At 46.2% G+C, this 27,425-nt stretch overlaps 1 protein-coding gene across 1 annotated transcript in view; it reads right to left on the minus strand.

Annotated features, from left to right (window-relative positions):
- LOC137432764 (SUN domain-containing ossification factor) overlaps positions 1-27,425 on the minus strand; it is a 112,113-nt gene that overhangs the window by 82,151 nt on the left and 2,537 nt on the right. Inside the window, exons 3-4 of the mRNA XM_078783592.1 lie at positions 6,644-6,695; positions 6,013-6,135 (exon numbers count right to left, since the gene is read on the minus strand). Of these exons, the coding sequence (XP_078639718.1) occupies positions 6,013-6,135; positions 6,644-6,695 (175 nt within the window). The remainder of the gene's footprint in view (positions 1-6,012; positions 6,136-6,643; positions 6,696-27,425) is intronic.

The following is a 27,425-nucleotide window of genomic DNA, read 5'->3' on the forward strand; positions in this document are numbered from 1 at the left end:
GAGAGGTACCCACACCCAGCCAACTGGCATGGTGACAATTGAAATCACCACATATGAGGAAGAGAGAGTTGGGATGAGTAGATAGAAGTTGGTCCATATTATCAGACAGCGAGATGTAGATGGAGTCATCACTATTTGGTGGACGGTACAACACACATATGAACAAGAGGTGGGAGCGAAGGGGAAGCCGTAGCCAGAGGTATTCCTGGGGGTGAGGTGGAGAGAGTGCAGTGCAGGGCGAATGAGGAAGAGAGTTTTTGATAAAGATAGCAACCCCACCGCCAGGACGAGGCTCAGGTCTATCATACCGGAGGAGGGAGTAACCCGGGAGAGATACTAAGGAATCAGAGACATCATGAAGGAGGAAGGTTTCTGTTGAGCAGATCACGTCTGGTTTGACAGAAGCAACCTGTATGGAGAGATCAGTTAAGTTTGAACGAAGGCCCCAGATGTTTGAGGTCCATACCGTTAAAGAAGAGGAAGGGGGGGCATCGGATACAGAACAGGGGGGAGGAGGGGTAGGGTAAGATGTGGAAGAGGTAGGGAGAGCTGTTGAAGGTGTGTCAGAGATTTCAGAATAGCTCGGAGAAAGGGAAGGATGGGGCGGACAAAAGGTTTGATGGTGATTGGGTGAGGCACAATGAGGTGTTATTTGAGGAGGGGGAAGAGCGAGGCAGAAGGTTGGGGGAGATGGAGGTGAGAGTTGGAAGGGGATGAAGCGGGGAGGACGCTTTGAGGAGGAGGAGTGAGAGGGGGGAAATTGAGAGGAAATGAGGATGGGGAGATTTGAAGGGGAGGGGCGAGGGGGGAGTTTAGGAGGAAAGGGACAAGGGGAGGGATTTGAAAGGGATGGGATATGGGGGAGATTTGGAGGGGAGGGGTGAGGGGGCAGTCTAGGAGGGGAGGGGCGAGGGGGAGTCTTGGAGGGGAGGGGTGTGGGTGGAGTTTAGGAGGGAAGGGGCAAGGGGGGAGATTTGAAAGGGATGGGTGATGGGGAGGATTAGGAGGGGAGGGGAAAGGGGAAGATTTCAAAGGGATGGGTGATGGGGAAGATTTGGAGGGGAGGGGTGATGGGGAAGATTTGGAGGGGAGGGGTTATGGGGAAGATTTGGAGGGGACGGGTGAGATTGGATTTTAGAAAGTGTACGATTAATGGGAAACGAACATTTATTGCAAAATGAGTTTCTTGAGACCTTCGAGTCAAAAATACGTTTAAGGACGCTGGAGGGAGGATGGAGTGCAGGAGAGTTTAGGGAATGTAGAAAAGAGGCACTATAAGAGATGGATTTTTTTTTTGGGATGAATAGATTTGGTGAGCAAGTCGAAAGCAGCCTTTTAAAGAAGAAGAAGAAAAAGGTGTTATAATATATGACGGAATATAGAACTTGAGGGGAAAGTGGAAACATTTTAAGGTTAATAACAGTGAAAACTATCTGGGGAACTGGGGGAGAAACACGTGGTCAAAGAACGAACGAACGAATAAGAACGAATAAACGAATGAGAACAAAGAATAAGAACAGAGAAGGAAATGTTTTTTTTGTTGTTTTTTTTTGAGTTGAGATTTTAAACAACGAAGTAGGCTATGGGGTGAAAAGACTGGGAAAACAGAGAACGAAAGTTATTGGAGCACAAACGATGGACCGCTGAGAGAAAAAGAAAGCCTCAAGACAGTTTGGAATGAGTTTCAATTTTGTTCGACTGCCAGACCGGCAGAGTAAAAAAAAAAAAAAATTCCTTACTCCTCTCTGCGTATGTGCGATTGGGATGATATTCTGTACATTTTGCCAATTCCATAGCCAAAGTACTACTAAGCTGCAGGTTCGTGTTCTACAGTATTCATCTTATTGTAACGGATTTGAGAATCCTGTCTTTGTAAATATACCCCCCATTGTAAATAATGTAATGATTCTTTGTAAATACCTCCATTTGTGTAAAGGTCAAAGGTCGTCCCTTTAGCTAGTCCATCGCATACATGTAGAAAATCATAGGACCTTCTAAATAGTTATCTCTTTATTCTATGTCAGTATAAGGCTCTGTTTTTCCACTAGTTCATTGCGTTGCACCGAATCAAATAAGATAGATTTCCCCTTTAATTGCCCAAAACCTCCATTGCCAACTGCATTGCCAACTGCATTCGCCCTCCATTACGCACGCGGTCAACTCGGAGAAGAAGGGCGTGGCCCACCCATCGTCATCAGGAGGTGGAGCCAGGAAGCCCTTGCGGCTTGCGCCCAACCAGGACTCGGTGGGCACGGCTTGGTAAGGTGTGGCTATGACTTGGTAAGGCGTGGCTATGGTTTGGTAGGGCGTGGCTATATAACCCGTCGAGGGAAGCCCCCACCGAGCAGATGATCGAGGGAGCCAGAGGCGTGTCGAAGCAAAAAACAGCCCTGCCGCGTGCAACGAGATACGTGTGCCTGCCGCGTGGAACGAGATACGTGTGCCTGCCGCCGCCTTGCTCGCTTCCAGCCCGGAGCGGACCTGCTTGCTGTGCCGCCCTGCCAAACCTTCCAGCCCTGTGGTCCCACCTTCTTCTCCCTCCAGCCAATCCAATCTGCAATTCCCCATTCGTGTGAGTCTGTTCGTTTGTCCTGTGGGTTTAAGTAAGACTGTATAAGTAAGAATTGCTCTGTGTCCTTCTGCTCCTTCTATTCCCTGTAAATTACTTCGTTCTTCTTTTCTTCCTTTAGTCTTGTGTAAATAATAATAAATATTTGTTCTTCCTACCTTTGCCTCCTTCTTCATGCTCATTCGATCATTTTAGAGATTTCCCCATTGAGTTCCTGTGGTGCGATTTCAGCCAACGTTTATAATCGGGTTAGTCTTTGTTAAATGGCTCGAACTCCGGGTTGCTAAAAACCACTCGGCAACTAGTCTATCTAAAACCGTGGTTCGAGCGGAAGTCTCTTACCTGCTTCACGGTCAGGAGTGGCACTCAGGTCCTTGGGACTTTTAATTGACCAATTACCCTGGCTGCTCCCGACCGGAAGGAGCGTTGGGATTTCCAGGACTCACGTCGGTCAGTAACAGACTAGGGGCTAACCCCCCCTTGGTAATGGGAAAAGGCCGACGACTGAAATCCGTAACAAAATAAAATTCTATTGAAACTAGAAAGCATCTGAAAATGCAATGCCTGTCCACATCCGTTTGTATTCAGACATCTTCATCTTCATCTTTTTCTTTCTCTTCTTCCATATACTCAGAATAAAGAAAACTTCAACAAAAAATACAAAATTTAAGTTGGTGATTTCATGCAGCCTTGACCTTTCAGCTTTAGATCTAAAATAAATAAATAATAGGCTTGTAGCTTTTGATTGGTGAACCAATTCAGTGACCCAATATGCAAATTCTTAAAATTTCAGGTCAATCAGATGAAAATTGACAATATTGTGTGACACTGACCTTTGACCAAATTATAAATTTGCCTTCCCCATATCATCATAATAAAGCTTTGTTGAAAATTTGATGACAAAATTCAAATGGTAAATTGAAATTTCAGGTCAATTGGATGAAAATTGATGATTTTCGGTGATGCTGATCTTTAACCTTTTGACAAAATGATAATTTGCTTCTCCGAATAATCATAATAAAGCTTTGGTGAAAATTTGATGACAATAGCTGAAATGGTAAAAACGCTACGGGACGGAGGGGGGGGGGGGGGGGGGGGGGGAGACACATGGACACATACACACACACACACACACACACACACACACACACACACACACACACACACACACACACACACACACACACACACACACACACACACACACACACACACACACACACACACACACACACACACACACACACACACACACACCCCCATTAAATGCTGTGCAGGGGACGGGCTAATTAAGCAGTTCCTCAATGATAGAGCAATATCTATGGACAGAAAATGAGCCTATTGCTTAACCCCACTTTGCGCTACGCATGCGGGGTAATAAATAAAAATAGGACCACTGAACCTGCAGCTTATCTGGACCCTGGCCTAATATTGCAACCCAAATTTGGTAGCATTGACTGGTGGGTCTGAAGAAGAAGATTTTTAAAGGAATTTATGCGATTTTCCCAAAACCATTCTGAAAGGTGAGTCTGGAGAAAGCTTTGTGAAGGAATTTACTAAGTCCGCCATTTTGACACACTTCTGGTCAAGTGACCGGAATGAGCTTTGCAATCTACGTTGCCAGTCAAGCACGGAACCTTGCTGCCACATTTCAGCCAGATCGGCCCAGTGGATTGGCCAGAAAAGTAGAAATAGGCGACGGACAGACGGTGTACGATGACAATACCTTATCTGGAATTATAATTCCAGATAAGCTAAAGATGACACAAAGGTATGGAACTTCAGATCCCTCTCCACCCCAATCCCCTTTAGTCTATTTCATTCAACTGTAGGATGAAGGCTTCCTTCCTTGGCACTACTGAGCTACTCGCCACTTACAAGAGGACAAAAGAAGCAAATAACTTTTTTGGGGGGGGCCACCCCCCAATATACCCCGAGCGGCCTGACTTTTTTTTTTTATGCCAAGAACAAACTTTGGTACAACATGGGTGATTAAGGTTGTGGTCAAGTTTCATCAGAATTGCGTGTGTAGATTCTGAGAAAAAAAGCAAATATCTATTTTGGGAGGCACTTCCCCCCCCCCCCCCCACCGCCATAGATCCCCCCAGGGCCCAACTTTTTTAGTGCCCTGAACAAGCTTTGGTACAGCACGGGTGGTGAAGGTTGTGGTCAAGTTTCATCGAAATTGTGTGTGCAGTTTCAGAGAAGAAATCAAATATCTATTTTGGGGGTTTAAAACTGGACCCACTTCGACCCCCATAGACCTAGATTTTCTTAGTACCATGAACAAACTTCGGTACATCATGGGTAATAAAGGTTGTGGTCAAGTTTCATCGAAATAGTGTGTTGTTTCAGAGAAAAAAGCTAATGCCTATTTTGGGGGTCAATCCTGGATCCACTTTGACCCCTCGTAGACCACCTTAGACCCCAATTTTTTTTATCAAACTTTAGTCACAACACAACAAATATCATTTGTGCCAAATTTGGTCGCAATCCCATCAGCGGTTTCAGAAAAGAAGTTGCAAGTGTTTATGGACTGAAACAACTCAGTTACCCCCAGAATAAGTATTTGCCTCCTTCTCCGAAACTACACACACAATTTCGAAGAAACTTCACTCGTGATGGACTCTAGTTTGTTCACCACATTAAATAAAATCAGGGTCTCTAGATGTCTAAGGGGTGTCTTGACTCGACAAAAGTAAACTCAGCAAAAGGTGGTTCCACAAGTATCAGTAAAGGAAAGCAGTGAACTCTGATTTTAGGAGTTTAACAAAGAAGGGGTTGCTGGAAGCATGATTGAAACCCAAGGAGAGGCGATAGAAAAACAGAATCCCCTGTCCTGCCGACAACGTAGCATGGTCAGTTCTTCTGGTTCTTTGTGGGAGATGCCAATGATGTTGAGATTTCAAAAGCAAGCAATTGATCATTTCAATTGCAAGCAAGACACCCTCCAAGACAAGACAACTAGAACGCAACTCTGTGGGGTTCATACCTCCACCAGGCTGAATAGTTTAGTTTGTATCCAAACCGATAGGCCAGATCTGCAACCGGTCCAGAGCCAAAATCTAATCACTTTAAAAATTCTCGGATCCAGATCTTCACGAAAACTGAATCAATTCTTTGTCACACACCAACCTGTCCAGCAAGTTTCGGCCAAGTCAATCCATAACTTTTTGAGATATTGTGCTCTATTTATCGTGTTTGGCTCTATCAATGGTAAATATTCAATTAAATAACTATAGTATCGAGACCCAGATATTCACCAAAATCTAATCGATTCGACTTGTCACACACCCAACTTGTCCACCAAATTTCGTCCGTATCTGTCCGCAACTTTTTGAGATATCCTGCTAACAAACAGACAGACAGACAGGGTGAATACATAACCTCCGTCCGAGGTAAATATACACAGAGAGTAATATACACAGAGAAAGAGGGCTCACCAATTTTTGACCAGTAGTGCTAGGCACTGCCATACTCGCAATGGCCGCAAGATTTGTATCGTCTGGTGAACCATCCTTGTGTAAAGATTTAACGGAACCACCTGTCAGGCCGGCAGACTCAACCTGCACAGAAACAGGTCACCGATATTCACTTTAAATAAGACAATGGTTGCACGTGAACCATGGTAAATGCAAATGCAATGTATTAAAGCCACAGAAACTGTTTGAGGATTGTGTTATTGGTATACTTTGTGTCCTGTTGTCATCGGTATAAAGAGGGGACCAAACTGCACTGATGGTACAGAGACCAAATGTAGAGAATGGTGAAAGGGGTGGGGAGTTTGTTTAAAGAGCAAAACTCAAGAATTGTCAAAACATTATCTAGGTATTTTAAACATGCAAAGACAGAATAATATTTTCCAAAAACACAAAAACTAGCCTCACTCTCCCTCAGGCCTAAATATTGTACAGATTAAAAAATATATGAGAAGTCCAGACAACATGGCCCCAAAAGGCTCTAAAACACGAGGATATAATTCAAAATAACCATGCATTATGTAAAACACGTACATGTTACCACGGAACTGCAGGAAACACAAAAATAAACACCACTCATGAAGCAACAACATACCTCCAGAGCATCGTCAGGATCTGTTACATTGATGTGATTTCCAGGACAGCACCTGTGAAAGGAAAAATTATTCAAAACACAGTAAAGTACTGTTATGAATTTTGGGTAGGGGGATATATAGATCCAGGTAGATCTGCATAGGTAGGTGCTCCGATGTCGTGAAGAAGAAGAACCATTTACAACAAACACAACAACATGCATTTTAAAGGCCATTTTCCCTACTAGAGCGGGGGTTAGCCTTGCGGTCCCCATGACAATCTTCTCCATTTTGCCCTATTTTCTGCATCTGTCCTTGTTAACCCCCTTGCCCGCATTTCTTCTTCCACCATCTTTAGCGAAGTCTTTCTCGGTCTTCCCTGTCCTCTACTTCCTTCTACATTCATTTCCATCACTCTTCTCAACCAGTCACTTTCATCCTTCCTCAACACATGACCAAACCATCTCAACCTGTCCCTCTTCACAGCATCAATCACAGGCTCTATTCCCATCATCTTTCGCAATTCATCATTTGTCTTCCACTCTCTCAACGATACTCCTCACATCCGTCGAACCATTCGCATTTCCACCCTTTCCAACTTTTGTTGCTGCTCTACGTTCATTACCCATGTCTCGCTCCCATAAATCATAACACTTCTCACACATGCAGCATACACCTTTCCCTTCAGCTTCAACGACACTCCCCTCCTCGTCAGCACGCCACTCAGTTCCCGAAACTTCTTCCATGCACATCTCACTCTCGCAACCGTTGTACAGTAATCCCTGACTTACTGTACATTTAGATGTACAGTAAGTCAGGGATCTGTTTAGGCGGTTTGTCGGATTAAGTGTATATCTGTGATCATATAAGGATGATCATGCGATATGTTGTCGGGATTATGCTAATTACCCGGTGTGTCGTTCCCTCTGTGAACACACCTGCGTCCTGTATGGCAACGCACAATAGACATTAGTTAGGCGCAATCGTAGCACCACACATAGCATTTAATAAAACCTGACCGGAAGAACAGACCGGAAGCGGCCGCGCAGTATTACACCATGGCAATGAAACATCGAGCAGGCAGGCCAAGAGCCACGCCCAGAAGGACTCGTGATTGCCGGGGGAGGGGCGAGTAATAAGCAGGTCGCCGATTGGCAGAGTAAGGAAGAGCTCATGATTGGTCAAGGGAGGGGAAGAAGCGACACTGATTGGCGGGGAGAGAGAGCCGACGTCACAGGACGATCGATAAAACCACTCGCTGGCCGACTTTTCCTTCTTCTCGTCTTTGGATTCCTTCCTGCCCGGACCTCTCTTCCCTTCTTGCCTTCTCTTGTGTTGGATCTCGTTCCGTTTGGACCCCTGCTTGTTGGACGTTGGAAAGACGTTGGAGCGCCGACGATTCTCTTACCCGGCATTCACGCACGGGACCTCGCAAGCGATTGCGCGGGTATGCGAGGCTTGCCGCGCAGCGGCATACGTGGGCCTGGTGGAGCGCGAACGAGGGCGCATCAAGGTCTAATTCCCGCCAACTGGAGCCTGGACGACGTGCTCAGACCTGACGAACCCTGACACACCTCAGCTAGACAGAGCTAAGCCGCACCACAGAACACAACGGTTTATTTGATTCATTCTTCCCCTGTGCTTGTATTCAAAGTGAGGTGTGGGATCCAAAATTAGGAACCAATATTATTTACCGGCGCGTTTCTTTGTACCGGGGTCTGGCAATAAAGCTGCGTTTATTTTTCTACCATGAATCGGGTTTTTGCGAGTTAATTTCCACAGGGTTGAAGACGCTTGCACGCGCGGACCGTCAGGTAAAGTTCCCGCTTCTTCTTCTTTTCTTTCTTTCTTCCTCCCGTGCATATAGAGTGAAGTCCGTATTTGATCGTCCCCTCGGAGTTAAAGCTCGCTTTGGCTATTCGTGATTTCCCCGGTCTTAACCGAGGGGGAGTCACACGACAGTACGTTCATCAGAGCCCAATGTTGTCGCCAAGTGCTTTTGAATCGGACCTCTCACCTACAAGTATTATGATGCAAATCACACTTTAAACCCCAATGCTAGTAAATGCTCAAAAAACTTGAAAGAGCAATCAGATTGCAGACCCTCACCAAGACTTGTTTTGTGTAGTTTTATATTACGTATTTTATAGACATACTCACATTCTAATTGTACAGTACATAATTTACAGACGTTTTCACATTCTAATTTATAGATACTTTATGGAGGTACTTGTTGAAAAAGAGAACGTGCAAAATGTTGTTCTTGTACAAAAATGAACGTGCATAAATAATTTAAAAAGAGAACGTGCAAAAAAAACCAAAAAACATTATGTGCAGGCAGATGCAATACCCTCTCCTTGTTGAGGAAAATAAATACATAAACAAAACAAACAACACAAAAGTCAAGAACAAACAAACAAAAAAAATGTTGTGCATATCACGATACTTGCGAAATCCAAATAAAAAATAGTTGCCATGGAAACATCAATTTGGGAATTTTGAACATTTGACCTATCAAGTGCTTTACATGATCGATTGTGAAGCAGAATAAATTTAGCCAATAGGTTTTCTGATTGCAGCTTAAGAGGTGTTTTGCATGTCTCAGATGGCCTTGACCTTTGAGCAATTTTCACACACATGCGTACAAATAAGTTGTGCAAGTTTGTTTGATATCTTGAAAAATTGGCCTTTGGCAATAGTAAAATCCCAAATAGTCCCATTTGATTATAATAGAATGATATTGTTGTCATGGAAACCAATGACGTACAAAATGGCTAAAATTGATGATTTTTGGTGAACCAATTATTCAGTCAGTAACCCAAAATGCAAACCCTGTTCAAATTTCAAGTCAATCGGAACAAAATGTACGATATTGTGACCTTCACCTTTGACCTAAAAATATTAGCCTTCTAGCTTTTGAATGGTGAAGCAATACGCGACTTTAAAAATGACACAATCCACCCCAGAATGCTTAGCACGCATTCACAGAAAAGCCTAGCAATGACGGTCATTGAGGCAGGGAACATATTGTGCGTGCCAGATAAGGACCAAATTTGTTACCCGAAATGGCTCAACGCTTCAAAAATAAACAGAAAATACTTTGGAAAGTACCTGAGAGAACGGGGTGTGCCTTTGCACAAGGAAAGGGTTGGAGAACTTTCTCAGCTCATCCAAAAGACAGATCTTTCAACTGTCTCCGCTCATACTGCAAAAACTCCAGACGATATGGGCCTAGGCAAGGCCTGTGGACCGGCGCGTCCGACCCAACCTCCCCGATCATCCCCATCAGCGAGGGGACTTTGAACCTTGTGGAATTATCTTGTGTGAACATGGCAGGCTTGGGGGTATATTTAATGGAGGTTTGCAATTGGAGAGACGATGCAGTCATTCCCAACATTCAAGTACAGATTTCCCAGTGAGACACCGTATCTGGTGCTTCTTAACACTAATGAGAAGTTCATATCTGTGGCTTGTCAATGCACAGGGTAAGTTTTAAATGATTACTGTTACTATTAATCATGTGTGGGAGGAGGAGGGGTGGGAGTGGGAGCTGTATGGGCTGTGAGTAGTGATGGCCGTTACAAATACTATATATTTTTTGTCTTGTTCCAGGACTACAATATAAATTATACTCGATTTTTTTACACACGTATCATGGCATATTTCTTGAATCGGGTAAAGCACATGTGACCCAATGTACTTTCAAATCCTACCATCAGAATGCATCATTGCACATACTCTGTGTGCTCAAACATGTTTGCAATTTCTTGCAAAACCAACTCTCTCTCCAAGTATTACAAACAGCAACAGCATGGTTCTAATAAATAACAAAATGATACACAAACAAAATACCTGAGCAGTATAGAGACCAATGCAGCAATGAGCAGAAACTGCAGGAAGCACAGAGCCATGAGCCAGGAAGCATCTATACCCATAACCCTACAGGGGTTGAGCGACACAACAAACGCTCTCCTCTAAGGGTTTGAAAGACACTGGCTTGTAACCACGAGAGCCACATCGGGACATAGAGTGCTACAAGAGCTCACACGAGTCACCAGACTACTCAAAGACACCCTCTAAGTGAGGAAGCATTTCCCGAAGCTAATCTCATAACAAACTGGTTACATGGGCAGGTTACTCGACTGGTACTGCACCCCCCTACCCCCCCAATCTGTTTGAATAATTAGCCAAAAGTACTCATTCCACAGGGAAGTCACAGCTGGAGTGGGCAGTGAAAATCCCGCAAACCTTGCAGCACCGCATTATCTTTACCGGTCCTACTTCAGTACAAGGGTTACAAAACAGATGTGGGGCCATTTCCAAGTACATTACATGCACTACGAATCGACATGGTTTTCTACGACGTCAAGGTCAAGTCGAGGGTGGTATGTTATCACTGTCATCTCAGAGTTAAACAGGTTTGCTCACAAATATTGAAACAAAACAGACACCAATATTCAATCATACTTTCAATAAAATGACTGGAAGGTGCACTTACTCACTCACTCACTTACTAAAAGGTTAAACAAATAAATATCACAAGAACACTTTCTTGCATCAACTGTACTGTGACCTTGGCAAGGACGAGTGAAAAGCAGAGTACTTTGATGATGATGCAACATCTTCTCTCTTATCCCATGTTATAATTATTTTAAACATTAATTCACCTGCTTGTTTGCGTTTTGTTTCCCAGAACACCACATGCCAGAATCTTACCCTTTGGCTTGATTGTATTAAAAATAAAACAAACATTTCAAACAAGGTACAGTCTGCTGAGGATCTATTCTGAAGACTAATCCCTATAGGAACAATTAAACAGGAAATTCCCTCAATTTGATAATTTGGGCGAAAGAGAAATTATCAACAAGGTTATACAGTCACACAGAAAACACAACGTGGCAACTTCAAACAGATAATGTCACCGTGGCAAATACAAACCCTGCTCAAGCCTGCCACATGCCAACCAAGTAACACAAACGCTTTCCACCCTGTGATAAACCCTCGGGTTCCCGATCCAATAAAACAGGGTTTCCACCCTGTGATAAACCCGAGGCTTCCCGATCCAGTAAAACAAGGTTTCCACCCTGTGATAAACCCAAGGCTTCCCGATCCAGTAAAACAGGGTTTCCACCCTGTGATGAACCCCTGGCTTCCCGATCCAGTAAAACAAGGTTTCCACCCTGTGATGAACCCCTGGCTTCCCGATCCAGTAAAACAAGGTTTCCACCCTGTGATGAACCCCTGGCTTCCCGATCCAGTAAAACAGGGTTTCCACCCTGTGATAAACCCTAGGCTTCCCGATCCAGTAAAACAGGGTTTCCACCCTGTGATAAACCCAAGGCTTCCCGATCCAGTAAAACAGGGTTTCCACCCTGTGATGAACCCCTGGCTTCCCGATCCAGTAAAACAAGGTTTCCACCCTGTGATGAACCCCTGGCTTCCCGATACAGTAAAACAAGGTTTCCACCCTGTGATGAACCCCTGGCTTCCCGATCCAGTAAAACAGGGTTTCCACCCTGTGATAAACCCTAGGCTTCCCGATCCAGTAAAACAAGGTTTCCACCCTGTGATAAACCCTAGGCTTCCCGATCCAGTAAAACAGGGTTTCCACCCTGTGATGAACCCCTGGCTTCCCGATCCAGTAAAACAAGGTTTCCACCCTGTGATGAACCCCTGGCTTCCCAATCCAGTAAAACAAGGTTTCCACCCTGTGATAAACCCTAGGCTTCCCGATCCAGTAAAACAAGGTTTCCACCCTGTGATGAACCCCTGGCTTCCCGATCCAGTAAAACAAGGTTTCCACCCTGTGATGAACCGCTGGCTTCCCGATCCAGTAAAACAGGGTTTCCACCCTGTGATAAACCCTAGGCTTCCCGATCCAGTAAAACAAGGTTTCCACCCTGTGATAAACCAGAGGCTTCCCGATCCAGTAAAACAGGGTTTCCACCCTGTGATAAACCCCTGGCTTCCCGATCCAGTAAAACAAGGTTTCCACCCTGTGATAAACCCGAGGCTTCCCGATCCAGTAAAACAGGGTTTCCACCCTGTGATAAACCCGAGGCTTCCCGATCCAGTAAAACAGGGTTTCCACCCTGTGATAAACCCTCGGCTTCCCGATCCAGTAAAACAGGGTTTCCACCCTGTGATAAAACCGAGGCTTCCCAATCCAATAAAACAGGGTTTCCACCCTGTGATAAACCCAAGGCTTCCCGATCCAGTAAAACAGGGTTTCCACCCTGTGATAAACCCTCGGCTTCCCGATCCAGTAAAACAGGGTTTCCACCCTGTGATAAACCCCCGGCTTCCCGATACAGTAAAACAGGGTTTCCACCCTGTGATGAACCCTCGGCTTCCCGATACAGTAAAACAGGGTTTCCACCCTGTGATAAACCCTAGGCTTCCCGATACAGTAAAACAGGGTTTCCACCCTGTGATAAACCCTAGGCTTCCCGATCCAGTAAAACAGGGTTTCCACCCTGTGATAAAACATAGGCTTCCTGATCCAGTAAAACAGGGTTTCCACCCTGTGATAAAACCTAGGCTTCCCGATCCAGTAAAACAGGGTTTCCACCCTGTGATAAAACCTAGGCTTCCCGATCCAGTAAAACAGGGTTTCCACCCTGTGATAAAACCTAGGCTTCCCGATCTAGTAAAACAAGGTTTCCACCCTGTGATGAACCCTCGGCTTCCCGATACAGTAAAACAGGGTTTCCACCCTGTGATAAACCCTCAGCTTCCCGATCCAGTAAAACAGGGCTTCCACCCTGTGATAAACTATAGGCTTCCCGATACAGTAAAACAGGGTTTCCACCCTGTGATAAACCCTCGGCTTCCCGATCCAGTAAAACAGGGCTTCCACCCTGTGATAAACCCTAGGCTTCCCGATACAGTAAAACAGGGTTTCCACCCTGTGATGAACCCTCGGCTTCCCGATACAGTAAAACAGGGTTTCCACCCTGTGATAAACCCTCGGCTTCCCGATCCAGTAAAACAGGGCTTCCACCCTGTGATAAACTATAGGCTTCCCGATCCAGTAAAACAGGGTTTCCACCCTGTGATAAACCATAGGCTTCCCGATCCAGTAAAACAGGGTTTCCACCCTGTGATAAAACCGAGGCTTCCCAATCCAATAAAACAGGGTTTCCACCCTGTGATAAACCATAGGCTTCCCGATCCAGTAAAACAGGGTTTCCACCCTGTGATAAACCCTCGGCTTCCCAATCCAGTAAAACAGGGTTTCCATCCTGTGATAAACCCTCGGCTTCCCAATCCAGTAAAACAGGGTTTCCACCCTGTGATAAACCCTCAGCTTCCCGATCCAGTAAAACAGGGTTTCCACCCTGTGATAAACTATAGGCTTCCCGATCCAGTAAAACAGGGTTTCCACCCTGTGATAAACCATAGGCTTCCCGATCCAGTAAAACAGGGTTTCCACCCTGTGATAAACCCTCGGCTTCCCAATCCAGTAAAACAGGGTTTCCACCCTGTGATAAACCCTCGGCTTCCCGATCCAGTAAAACAGGGTTTCCACCCTGTGATAAACTATAGGCTTCCCGATCCAGTAAAACAGGGTTTCCACCCTGTGATAAACCATAGGCTTCCCGATCCAGTAAAACAGGGTTTCCATCCTTGTGATCATCCCTGGACTTCCCCACCCAACAAACCAGTGTTTCCCCCTTTGTTATCAACCCTATCCAATGAAGCCGAGTTTTTACCCCATGATAAATCCTAGGCTTCCCAATTCAATAAAACAACAGGGTTTCCATCCTTGAGCAGGAAAACGCTTAGTGAATAAAATCGTGAAAAAGGCCTGCATTCCAAAATGTCACATCAAAGAGAAAATTGCATTCAATTTCAAAAACCAAAATGCAAGCTTGCAGACCAAAAGCTTAAAAAAAGAAAGGCACAGCAATAGCCTGAGGAACCAAAATCATGACATTTGAAAATAAAGAAAATCAAATCACTATTTAGTAGCAATGAAAAAAAAAGAAGTTCTTAAAACATCCTCATCGCCAATCAGGGAATCACAAGCATCATTGCAATTGCACAGGGAATCACAAATATCTCGTATCACAGGTCAACTTTGTATAAAATGTACGTGTAGGATACAGCACAAACAAAAAAAATGTTACCATCACCAAGCAGGTCATTGGCATTCACCAAAATATTATCAAAGTACATTGTTCTTTAAAAAAGCAAAAAAGGAAAGAAAAAAAAAGAAGCAGGAATTGCTTTGCAATACATGTCCCCATGGGTGTGATATGTTCTTACTACATGTCCCCTATGGGTGTGTCCCCTATCCAAGTCCATAACTCTGAAAAATTGTGGTAAATTGTTCTGTAACTAATAATAAAGCCATGTACCAAGTTTGAGTTGAATATGTCAAAGGGTAAGGGCGGAAAGGCTGGAAAGCCACAGGTGAGATGGACGGATGGACAGACGGACAAATAGAGAGCAAACCTAAAGTCACCTCTGGTGAAACCAGTAGGGGACTAATAATTTTAAGCAAAATCACAAACCCATTAAAAGATAAACCCCCCAAAGAAATTATATATATATATATATATATATATATATATATATATATATATATATATATATATATATATATATATATATATATATATATATATACTGTATATATATATTGTTACAGATCGCGGTTAGATGTTATAGACCGAGCGGTTGGTGACCGCGACCTAACAAACTTACCCGATTCCACCCGAACTTTGGCCGTATCGCACCGTAGCTGCCCAATGAGGGGAAAAGACAAAAACGACGAATGCAAAGAGGAAAACGAAGGCAAAGAAAGGTTTGGAAATACTACTGAATTTATTGACTATTTACACACAAGCAAAAAGAAAGCAGTCACGTTTATTTACAGGCACATGAGACGCAGGTGACACAGTGAAAATGATTAGCTTACCTACAGACTTAATGTATTCCCAGGACAGAACAAACAAAAGACACTGACTCACGCGGGGAATTGCAGGAGGTGGATGGCTGGAGGTGAACGCTTGGTGGAGCCAACGCGGAGCTTGGCGGAGCTTGGTGGAGCTGAACGCTTGGTGGAGCCAACGCGGAGCTTGGTGGAGCTGAACGCTTGGTGGAGCCAACGCGGAGCTTGGGGGATTGGTGTGACGGGTTCTCTCTCCTTCCTTAGTCCCACCCAGTCCAACAACTTCCTCTCTTGCTTAGTCCCACCCAGTTCAACAACTTCCTCTCTTGCTTCAGGACTCTTTCTCTCTCTTTCTTGGTCCCTCACTCTTTACCACCGACTCCTCACCGCAACCAACGCAACCACTTGACCACCACCTCTACTGACTGACTCTTCACCACTCTGCACTTGACGACCGACTCCCAACCAACTCAGACCAACTCAAAGTCCAACTCCAGGCCTTTCTGTCTTCTGCTCTCCTCTGTAAAAACGCATCTCCTTTTGGACACGCCCTGCCTTGGGTTATATAGGCCCCCGCCCCTCAACCTTTGCGACCCTCCCCGATCGCTCTTCCTCCGCCCTCTCTAGCCGAACCCCTGGCTCATGGTTGGTCGAGTGGGGCTGGCTCACTCCTCCCCTCTATGACGAGGTGGAGACACGCCTTTCTTCCCTGACTCGAGCCTCGTGGTCAATGGCGGTTATTGGAGGGGAGGTAATATGGGCAATCGAGGCTCGGCAATGACGAGAGGGGATGTAATATGGAAATGGAGGTTTTGGGGATGGGAAGGAAAGGGAATCGATCTCTTTCACTGGTGCAATGGAGTACTTCAATTAATGGGAGACACAGCCTTACCCTAAAACACAGAATAAGAGATAACTATCAACAGGGGTATTCTATTACTTGGCTGACGTGTATGCTTGTGGACTATGGGACGCCCTTTTGGTCTTTACACAGCTCCGGAGGCAGGAGGCACAGAATAACCAATAATCACAATAGTACAGCACACAATCAAAAAATATACAGTCCTCATATCCACAACACTGCACCCTCCTCCTCTTAGGCACGTCCCGGGCCTACAACTTTTATTTAGTGTGACACGTAGGTGTAGTTCCCTCTACTTTTAACCTGACCCTGAGTGCGACAGTTTTAAAACATAAATAAATGTGTCCCGCTGCTCCATTGCACCCTGCCTAACAGACTTACGCCCACAGTTAACCGAATTGCGGAATGGTCTTCAAACTATACACTGACGGTGGGAAGCATTATTTACAATGACGCTATTTTTATTTACAAAACTAACCCAGGACCTGTGATTGTTCTTTCTGGGGGGGGAGACAGTCTGCTCTGCATCGACGCACCATGAACGCACCCAAAAACGCACCAATACAAGCCCAAGCACCAATCGGTGCAGTCACCATTGTTCATCAATGTTCAACAATAAAATAAATTCAACAACCCCTAACCCTGCAGGTGTCTCTTGCTCTTCGGCTCCCTCTGCTGGTTATTATTATTTCTTCCAGTTGTTGTCATTCTTTTGCTTTGCTTACTGGCGGCCTATTTGCAATAAAGTGTGCCCAATGTGTCCTTTTTTATTTGCTTTATTTATGGCCCCCAGGGCCGACTATGTGTGGTTCACCTGTGGGGCATCGGTGCCCTGTGGCCAAGGTCCGCCAGCAAGATTTCGGGCCCTCATGGCCGGTTCCAGCAGAGGGGCCATGCCCCAACCCATGGGGTCCATAAGTGGTGCTCGGCCACAGGCATGTGGTCCATAATGTGGTGCATCGATGCAGACAGCTGGTTCTGGGAATTCCGGGCGCACAATGGCCGACCCACGCACGCTCCCCTCGGCGCCCAACGGCGCACAGGTCATGTGGGAGACAAAAGGGGAAAGACAATTGAGCGAGGGGTAAGGTCACAAAGGTACACATCAATAAGGCAATGCAAGGCGAAATGCGTACGGAGGGCGAAGTGAGAAAGCTCGTCCCTACCGTACGTCACCCCCCTGTCACCTACCCTACCCTTACCCCATATGTACAAAAATTTACACATTTACAAATTCGTCACTACTGTCACGTCTTCCCCATATTTCCCCTATACCAAATTCGTCTCCACAATCCCTCTACTGCAAAATTTGCCATCACCAAATTCATCATCAGTCCTCATAAGGAGGCAGAGATGGAACATCAAAGCACAATGTCACACCCACGTCATGATGCGTCTCACCATCCAAACATTTGCACAGTAAAAATAACAAAACATGGCATGGTGCGGAGTACCTGTCACCTCAGGTGAGTGGATGCAGATGGTGCGAGGAGATCCTTCATCCTAACTATCCTCTAAATGATTTTAACACACTTTACACTACCTGGGGTCTCTCCCTGCCAATCCATTGGCCAACTACACTATGGGTTCTAAAAACCAATTCCCATTGACCAAACTGTGGTGCTTTTCAATTTGGGGTCTCACTCCCCCGATTCATCTCCCGGTGCCCTCGCACAATTTCTGGGCCGCGACGTGTAACTCTCCCAGCAGGTCTACCCACCTGCACACCCCCACCACTGCAGTTGCCTCCGAGCTTACCTGCTCCCTGCCCTAACCTAACTACCTGGGGAAGGCCCTCTGGCGCTCTCCCCACTCGGTGCCCTCTCTGGCACTGGGCTACCCGGGTCCGTCCTCCGGATCCTCAGGCCCCACTGACACTAACGGCTCCCAGAGCCCACCTGCGGCCTCACCTGGCCGACATCCTCACAGTGGTGGAGTGCCCAAACCAACTACACACACTAACAGGCTACACGCCCAGCCATTTCCACAACACTAATGCACCCATCCAAATACCATTCTGTCACCCGCACCACAGATGCCAATATCCAACCACAATTTACCTGTACCCTCTACCTAACACTTACACTACCCGCCCCGGGTATCCGTGATGGGGGTCCACTCTTCCCCCATTCACACCTTCGCACCATCCACTCCACTCCACAATTTCCACCATTCTCACTCCACGACCATCCATTCCAATCCTCCAGACCATTTATTCCATACACCTGTCTTTCATTCACCTGTCGTTGCACACCTGTGCAATCCTACCTGGTGCCACCTGCACCCTCCTCCTCTTCCTGGACCATTTGGTCAACACAACACGCAATCACCACTACTCCCTCATACACTGCTCCACACACCTGTTCAGTTGCACACCTGTGCAATCACACCTGTTCCATTCTCACCTGTTCAATCCTCACACACACGGCATCATCTCAGCTAACTACTCCCCTCTGAAACTTGCGCTTCCCAGTCGTCCCTTTAAACTATTGCGCTCCCACGTCATTATAATCCACACTAATCTACCTGCGTCCCCACTACAGGTATCAGTCACTATCTAACCTTACCGTCACCTAATGTCATCTTCGCTAGATCCCTATCATTATCCAAGCCCTCCCTGGCTCGGTTGTCATAGCCACCCCATAAACTATTGCGCATTTGCCCCCACCTGTGAGGGATGGTGGATTTGCCATCCCACCACATCGGGGGTCTCTCTATCAATTTTGCTCGTCCAAATTCCAACCAATTCAAAAATTTTCCATTTACTGCCAATTCTACCCACTATTATAAATTTCGTATCAAATCACTACCATCATCATCCGTCTACTTATTACATCCTCTCGGTGCGCCATGACATCATTAAACTCGGTTTCGCAAAGCCGAGCAATGAATTTGGGTGGTTTGGTCGCCTGCAGGTTGAATCCGTCCGGCTTTCGGTTCAAGGGAGGTGGTTTGGTTGGACCGAGATTCCACGCACCATCTCGGCGCGGCACCTTGCGGTCCCGGGCCCGATGGCTCAATCTCCCCCGGTCGGAACCCCGTCCCCACGAGGGGGCACCGTTCCGCTTCCTCCCACTCGCCCTCGAACCGGACCGGTCGCCTCGCCCGACAAGGCCCGGACTCGACCGTGCGGGGCGGGGCCAAGCCCGAATCGGCAACGACGCTTCGAAGAGAAGCGACGCAGCTTCGATCCGCGCCGGGCCCTGCATCCAACAAAGGGCTCCTCGCACCGAGTGCTCGCATCGGCTATCCGTCGCTCTAACCACTAACCTGGTTACCGTCGATGCTTTACTTGCATGCTTACAAGCATACGCTACCCCTTTCACCCTCACAAAACCCGGCGTTCCAACGCCGTCCGTACCTTCCACCAACGCTCTCTCTGTTACACACCACACCTCTTGCGCACACTTCGGTCCACACCTCTCCTCCGTTACGTCCTCCGTAACACTCACCATGGGCGTGCACTCCGTATTGCTCTCACTCCCTGTGTCACACCCCGTACACACCGACGTGCATTCTCGCTCGCACTCGGTTTCACTCCCACACTTTATAACACACCCACTCGCCGACGCACACTTTTTCCTCCCACGCGTGCCATTTCCACTCACACGGGACCCTTCACCAACGCCCGGATGCCATATCGATCCCAATCGCGCGACAATTCTTTTGTCGCTAAACATCTTCTTACAAAATCTCCCCGCACAATACACAACAGCACGACTCACCTGGGGGATCCTTTTCTCCACGCGAACCTGCAAACTTCCATTCGGGTTAAGCACTGCATCGTGATGTGAGCAGGGACTTTGTACATAATCCATTTCTCCCTGCAATTCTCGGGCTACCTCCGTCATCTCTTCAATTTTAATTCCCGCTACTGCTTTTTCTTTATTAACCTCGGCGACCGTTGGCTTTAATAAAACACCCTCCTCTACCTCAGCGGTCGCCGGCTTTCCCAAACCCCGTGTCGCGATTTCTACCCCCGTCATTGTACCCGTGCTTTTCTCCGCTTCGCTCAACCAGCGCTTTTCGACTCGCGTTACCTCCTCGTGCACCCCTGGGACCCTTTCGCCCAACTCGCGGTCTCTGTCCCTCTGCTCCCTTTCCTCCCTATCGGCCCTCATTCCGTTTATTGTTGCTTCAATTTGCTCACTGTGAGCCTCCATTTCCTTACTCAATTTCTCCCCGTTTATTCTCAGCATCTCGGCGAATTGCGCCATGAAGGCTTGCATTTGGACCACCGTTGGTAGTACAAAGGGTGCGGCCGCAGCTGCCCCCTCAACCACGTGCGCGAGGCCGCCATTTTGTGCACCTGATACACCCTCAACCACACCTTCTTTACTCTCCTCCACCATTTTTTTTCCTAAGTCCTGGGTCGATTCTACCCCGTCTATCTCTCCCACCGGCATCCCGTCGCCTTGAACAGCCATGGCGCGATTTCAAAATTCGGGTTTTATAAAACAAAACAAATTTCGGCCGCTCCAAATTTTGACCAAATTTTTTTTTTTCCTCTATTCGTTTTTAGAAAAAAATTTGGTCGGGCCTCGAATCCCACTCCCAGACACCAATTGTTACAGTACTAACACAATTGGTGTCCAAAATTTGGGCTAAATAAATTTAGTCCCAGGTTCGAATCCCACCTCCTGACTACCAATTGTTACAGATCGCGGTTAGATGTTATAGACCGAGCGGTTGGTGACCGCGACCTAACAAACTTACCCGATTCCACCCGAACTTTGGCCGTATCGCACCGTAGCTGCCCAATGAGGGGAAAAGACAAAAACGACGAATGCAAAGAGGAAAACGAAGGCAAAGAAAGGTTTGGAAATACTACTGAATTTATTGACTATCTATCTATAATTCCACTAATCTCTGTGTGTGTGTGTGTGTGTGTGTGTGTGTGTGTGTGTGTGTGTGTGTGTGTGTGTGTGTGTGTGTGTATGTGTGTATGTCTGTGTGTGTGTTTGTTTGTCTGTGACTGCTGTTTCTCGACAACCACGGGTCCGATATACTTGCAACTTGCCAGGTATATTGCTGGGGACCCGAGGATGTGCCTTTTCAAGGTTTGAAATTAATCGGACAAGTAGTTACCGAGCTATGTCCAAAAAACGATTCAACCAATCAGAGAGCAGCGAGCTATCACGTGTGCCGAACGTGGCGAACAGACTCTGCCTCGGACGGCACATTTGAGAGCGTATTCATTTATTTCACGTTGGCAAACTATGTTGGCGTTAAACTATGTTTTAAAACTAATTAAAACTAATTTGCGATTCATCGTAACTGCGATATGCGACCTTCCGGACAGTCAAATGAGGACGTCACTTCCGGACTTACGGATAGTCATAGTGACGCTGAACGTGGCGAGCAGACGCTGCCTCGGACGGCACATTTGAGAGCGTATTCATTTATTTGACGTTGCAATCTGTGTTGATTGTTGTAAGGTACGATCGATTGTAGTACATACATATTTATATTTTGTACATATTCATTACGGGCACGTCACGGGTACGGGTACGGTACGGGTACGGGTACGGTTCCGGGTACGGTACGGTTACGGGTACGCCACGTACGGGCACGTCCTAGTTTACACACAAGCAAAAAGAAAGCAGTCACGTTTATTTACAGGCACATGAGACGCAGGTGACACAGTGAAAATGATTAGCTTACCTACAGACTTAATTTATTCCCAGGACAGAACAAACAAAAGACACTGACTCACGCGGGGAATTGCAGGAGGTGGATGGCTGGAGGTGAACGCTTGGTGGAGCCAACGCGGAGCTTGGTGGAGCTGAACGCTTGGTGGAGCCAACGCGGAGCTTGGGGGATTGGTGTGACGGGTTCTCTCTCCTTCCTTAGTCCCACCCAGTCCAACAACTTCCTCTCTTGCTTAGTCCCACCCAGTTCAACAACTTCCTCTCTTGCTTCAGGACTCTTTCTCTCTCTTTCTTGGTCCCTCACTCTTTACCACCTTTATGCAGTACTCACTGCGTTGCCCTGATGAGCCCCAAAAGGGTGAAACCAGGTCGGTAACTGAGAGTTTTACATACACTTATGACAGTATCTGAACTAAGATCAAAATTCTGCTCTGTCAGAGGGTTCTCTTGAGAGCTTGACAGGCAGAGCGTATGTACATGGCAGTGACGTCATTACTTGCGCTCATTGAAAGCTGGAGAACTGCACATATATTTGGATATATATATATATATATATATATACACTTATATATTTAAAATTATATATATGTATATATATATATATATATATATATATATATATATATATATATATATATATATATATATAAAATTATATATATGTATATATATCTATATATATATATATATATATATATATATATATATATATAAAATTATATATATGTATATATATATATATAATTATATATATATTGTATATATATATTATATATATATATATATATATATATATATATATATATATATATATATATATATATATATATTCGGGATGGCACAAACATGGAAGTTCGGGGTGGCACAAACATGGAGAGGGCACAAACATGGAGGGTTGGGATGGCACAAACATGGAGATGACACAAACATGGAGGGTCGGGGTGGCACAAACATGGAGAGAGTGGGACATACATGGAGGGTCTGGGTGGCACATACATGGAGAGAGTGGGACATACATGGAGGGTCTGGGTGGCACAAACATGGAGAGGGCATAAACATGGAGGGTCAGGGTGACACATATACATATACAGTATATTGTAATGGATTTGGGAAACCGTGCACTTGGTGTAATTATTGTAAATATCACCCTCTGTAAATAGTAACGATTCCTGTAAATACCTCCATTTGTGTAAAGGTCAAAGGTCGTCCCTTTAGCTAGTCCATCGCATACATGTAGAAAATCATAGGCCCTTCTAAATAGTTATTTCTTTATTATGTGTTCCAGTTTAAGGCTCTGTTTTCCATTAGTTGACTCTGCATTGCACCAAATCAAATAAGGCAGAATCCCCTTTCAATTGCCCCAGAACCTCCATTGCCAACCGCATTACCAACTGCATTCGACTCCATTACGCACGCGGTCAAGCCAACGAACAAGGGCGTTGCCCGCCCATCGTCATCAGAAGGTGGAGCCAGGAAAGCCCTTGCCGACCAACCAAGGATGAGTGGGTATGGCTCAAGAGGGTGGGGTTATAAAACCCATTGCATCAGCCCCCACCAAGAGAGATGCGTAAGAGTTCAGTTGAGGAGTTGAGTTGCGCTGAACCAAGTCAGGCTTGCGGTTCTGCCGAGAGAGAGACAATGCTGTCCAGCCCCTGCGCGCGCGCAGCTTTGACGGCAGCTTCGACGCGCTGCTACGTGGGGACCAGTTTGCGGTGGAATCGGTGGCCGTCCACTTCCAGCCCCGACGTCCCGTGCGGGATCAAGCTCCAGCCTGCGTCCAGCTGAACCTTCCTCTCCTTCCAACCATCGATCCCTCGCATCCATCTTCCCCAGTCGTGTGAGTCTGCTCGTCGTCTGTCCTCTGTGTTGTCTGGGGTTTTAAGCAAGTTTGTATAAGTATAAGTTGCTCTGTGTCCTTCTGCTCCTTCCATTTCCAGGTAAATTACATTTCTTATCTTTTCTTCTCTTTGATTGTGGTTGTGTAAATAATTAATAAATCTCTGTTCTTCCTACCTTTGTCTTCTTCTTCTTCCTCGTCCGATCGTCCTTGTCTTTTCCATCATTGAACACCTGTGGCACGATTTGGCCAATGCTCAGGATCGGGTTTAGTCTTGGTTAATGGTTCGAACCGCGGGCTGCTAAAACCGCTCAGCAAATAACATCTTGCCGTGGTCTCGAGCGGAGTTACCCACCTGCCTTGTGAAGGGATTGCCGGAGGTGTACGGGAATCCCTTGACCAATCACTTCGGGCAATCCCACCCCACAAGGGAGCGGGGTAGCTTCAGGATCGGCCAGTGCAAATAGAAGGGGGATTAACCCCCCCCCCCCCCCCCCCGCTAAGGGGAGCGCCTCCTCCGTTTCCGTAACTATATATATATATATATATATATCTGGTATCCAAGCCAATAGTGTTGAGAGCTTTAGATTCCTTGGAAAACAGGAGAGACAGATGTGATACTGGAGTACCACCCCAGAGGAAGAGCAATACTTCATTGAGCTATGGACAAAGGCCTTGTAGACACTGGATATATCTGAATTAAGGAAAAACTTGGATCGATGGAGAATGCTTCTCGCATATTGTCTTTAAGCAATAGAAAAACAAAGATTAATCAGATGTGAGAAGGATGTGAATAGGTACTTGCACTCAAAAGAGGCACACCAATCTTATATTTCTAATTGGACAAGTACAGGGTGAGCCAGAAATATGGTCATTTTTGAAATGCGTGTGAAGGAAATAAAAAATTGTATTTCAAAATAAATTCATTCATGATATTGAAGTCACTAAACAAGAAACTTGGTAACTGAACACCCCAGTTGTGCAGCTTTGCTAATTCTGTCCTTGCACAGATGGACTGATTGAAAGATATCTTGACCAATCAAAACTCAACGACACAACAGACGGACAACAAACTCCAAGTAACGATAAGATTGGTCTCCGTGCCACGGGTCTGCTCATGCAGGACAAGCCACATATTCTGCTTTTGGAGAAGCCTTAGGCAACAAACAAAAACAACAACAACAACAAGAGCGGGTGGGTGGTAGGTGGATCTAAATCAAATGAATATACACCACAAAATTACAACCAACACCACAGCCCCACCACAACGAGAAGTGGGTATAACCTACTCCACCCTCAATCCCAATACAAAATAGCCCTGCCCACACCCACTCCAAAACCAAAGCCAAAGCACCCAACCCCTACAAAATACCCCCACACACCCCCACCCCAACACAAAATCGCCCCTCACCCCCCCACCACCCACACAAAATCACTCCCCCATGGCCCCCTCACAAACCCCCATCCCAACACAAAATCGCCCCTCACCCCTCACCACCCACCCCAACAGGAAGGGGAGATGAGAGAAATCCATTCAGGGCCACATGTTGACGACGATCAGAGAGGAAGTCCACAAGCCATGCGTGGAGATTTCCATGGATACCATAGGAGGAGAGTTTGGAGAGCAGAGCAGGGTGTCAGACCGTATCGAAGGCACGTGATATGTCAAGGGAGACAGCTCTGATTTCCTGTTTGGCATTAAGGACCTCCATCCATTGTTGAGACAGCAGAAGCGGCATGTCCAGAGTAGAGTGACCTGGTCTGAATCCAAATTGATGATCAGAGATCAAGGCATTGGAGAAGCGGAAGGATTTGATATCCGAAGCAATGATGGATTCCATGACTTTGCTGATTATTGGGAGCAGGCTGATTGGTCTGTAGTTGCAAGGATCTGTTTTTGCCCCTTTTTTCTGTAAAGTGGTGATGTTGGCTGATTTCCAAGCTGATGGCAGATGACCTTGAGGAAAAGAGAGGGTGTGAAAGAGCGGCAGAGCAAGATTTTAGGACACATGGGCTGATGCCGTCTGGTCCAATTGCAGAATCAGAGTCGAGGATTGACAAACGTCTTCACCTTGTCAGGAGAGAAGGGCAGAGTCCAGGAGCAGCTGGGTACGACTGGGTACAGAGAGACAGGTTTGGGACACAATATTTTGAGGCAAACAGAGTGGAGGCATTCAGCTTTTTCACGTGCGGAGTCAGCTGTGTAGCCGTTTGAGGTAAGGGATGGGATGGAGAGGAAACAAACACCAGAAACAGATTTGACCCGACACCACCAGGATTTGGAGGATGGAGACAGGTTTGAGATTTCAGTCTTGAGAGTGGAGAGATATTGTTTCCTGGCTCTCCTGAGGGTAGACGCATACTTGTTCTGGGCTTTGTAAAAGGAAATGAGATTGCCTTCTGTTGGATTTGCCTTCCAGGAGGCGATGTCAAGTTGTTTCAGGGCAACTGCCTCACCACAAGATTCCGTGTACCATGGACGGAAGGAAGGGTATGACAACTGAAGATGAGTTGGGATAAATCTGTGCATGAGAGAGAGCAGTTTACTTTGTAAGAATTCCCAGGATGAGTTGATGTCAGAGGCAGTAGAGATAGGAGACCAGTCCAGATGATTTATGGCTGCTTGAAGACCGTGCCAGTTGGCCTGAGTGAAATGCCAGACTCGTCGATGCTGAGGAGGCTCTCTGAGAATGGCTAGAGAGATGTCCACTTTAACAAGCATATGGTCAGATGAATCGATTGGAGCAGATGAAGACCGGCAGACAATTGCAGGGAAGTTTGTCATAACCAAGTCTAGAAGAGAAGATGCTCCATTGACTGAGATCCGGGTCGGGAAATTGACAGATTGTGTCAGTCCCAATGAGTCACAGAAGTCCTTTGCTGAGGTGCCATGGCTGGTGAGGGAGGTACCCACATCCAGCCAACTGACATGATTACAGTTGAAATCACCACATATGAGGAAGAGAGAGTTGGGATGAGTCGATAGAAGTTGGTCCATGTTATCAGAAAGCGAGATGTAGATGGAGTAATCACTGTTTGGTGGACGGTACAACACAAATATGAACAAAAGGTGGGAGCGAAAGGGAAGCCAATCACCCCTCTCCCCCACCCTAACAAAAAGTCACCCCTCACCCCAACATAAAATCACCCCATCACTGCCCCAACACAAAATATCAACCCCCGCCACCCACCCCGACAATATCCACCCCCGTCGCCCACCCCGACACAATACCCACCCCCGCCGCCCACCCCAACACAATACCCACCCTGCGGTCTCACTAAAATCCGAAATGGACTCAAAATCCGAAATGGAGCGAAATGGACCTTCAAAATCATCCGAAATGGACTCAAAATCTGAAATGGGGCGAAATGGACCTTCAAAATCATCCGAAATGGACTCAAAATCCGAAATGGAGTGAAAAGGACCTTCAAAATCATCCGAAATGGACTCAAAATCCGAAATGGAGCGAAATGGACCTTCAAAATCATGGAGTACTAACCAAAATCAAACCAGGGAGAGGGGCTTGACTTCCAAGATCCACAGTCATCCACAAAC

Source organism: Myxine glutinosa, chromosome 8 (assembly GCF_964187855.1).
Source record: "Myxine glutinosa chromosome 8, kmMyxGlut1.1, whole genome shotgun sequence".
NCBI classification, from domain to species: domain Eukaryota; kingdom Metazoa; phylum Chordata; class Myxini; order Myxiniformes; family Myxinidae; genus Myxine; species Myxine glutinosa.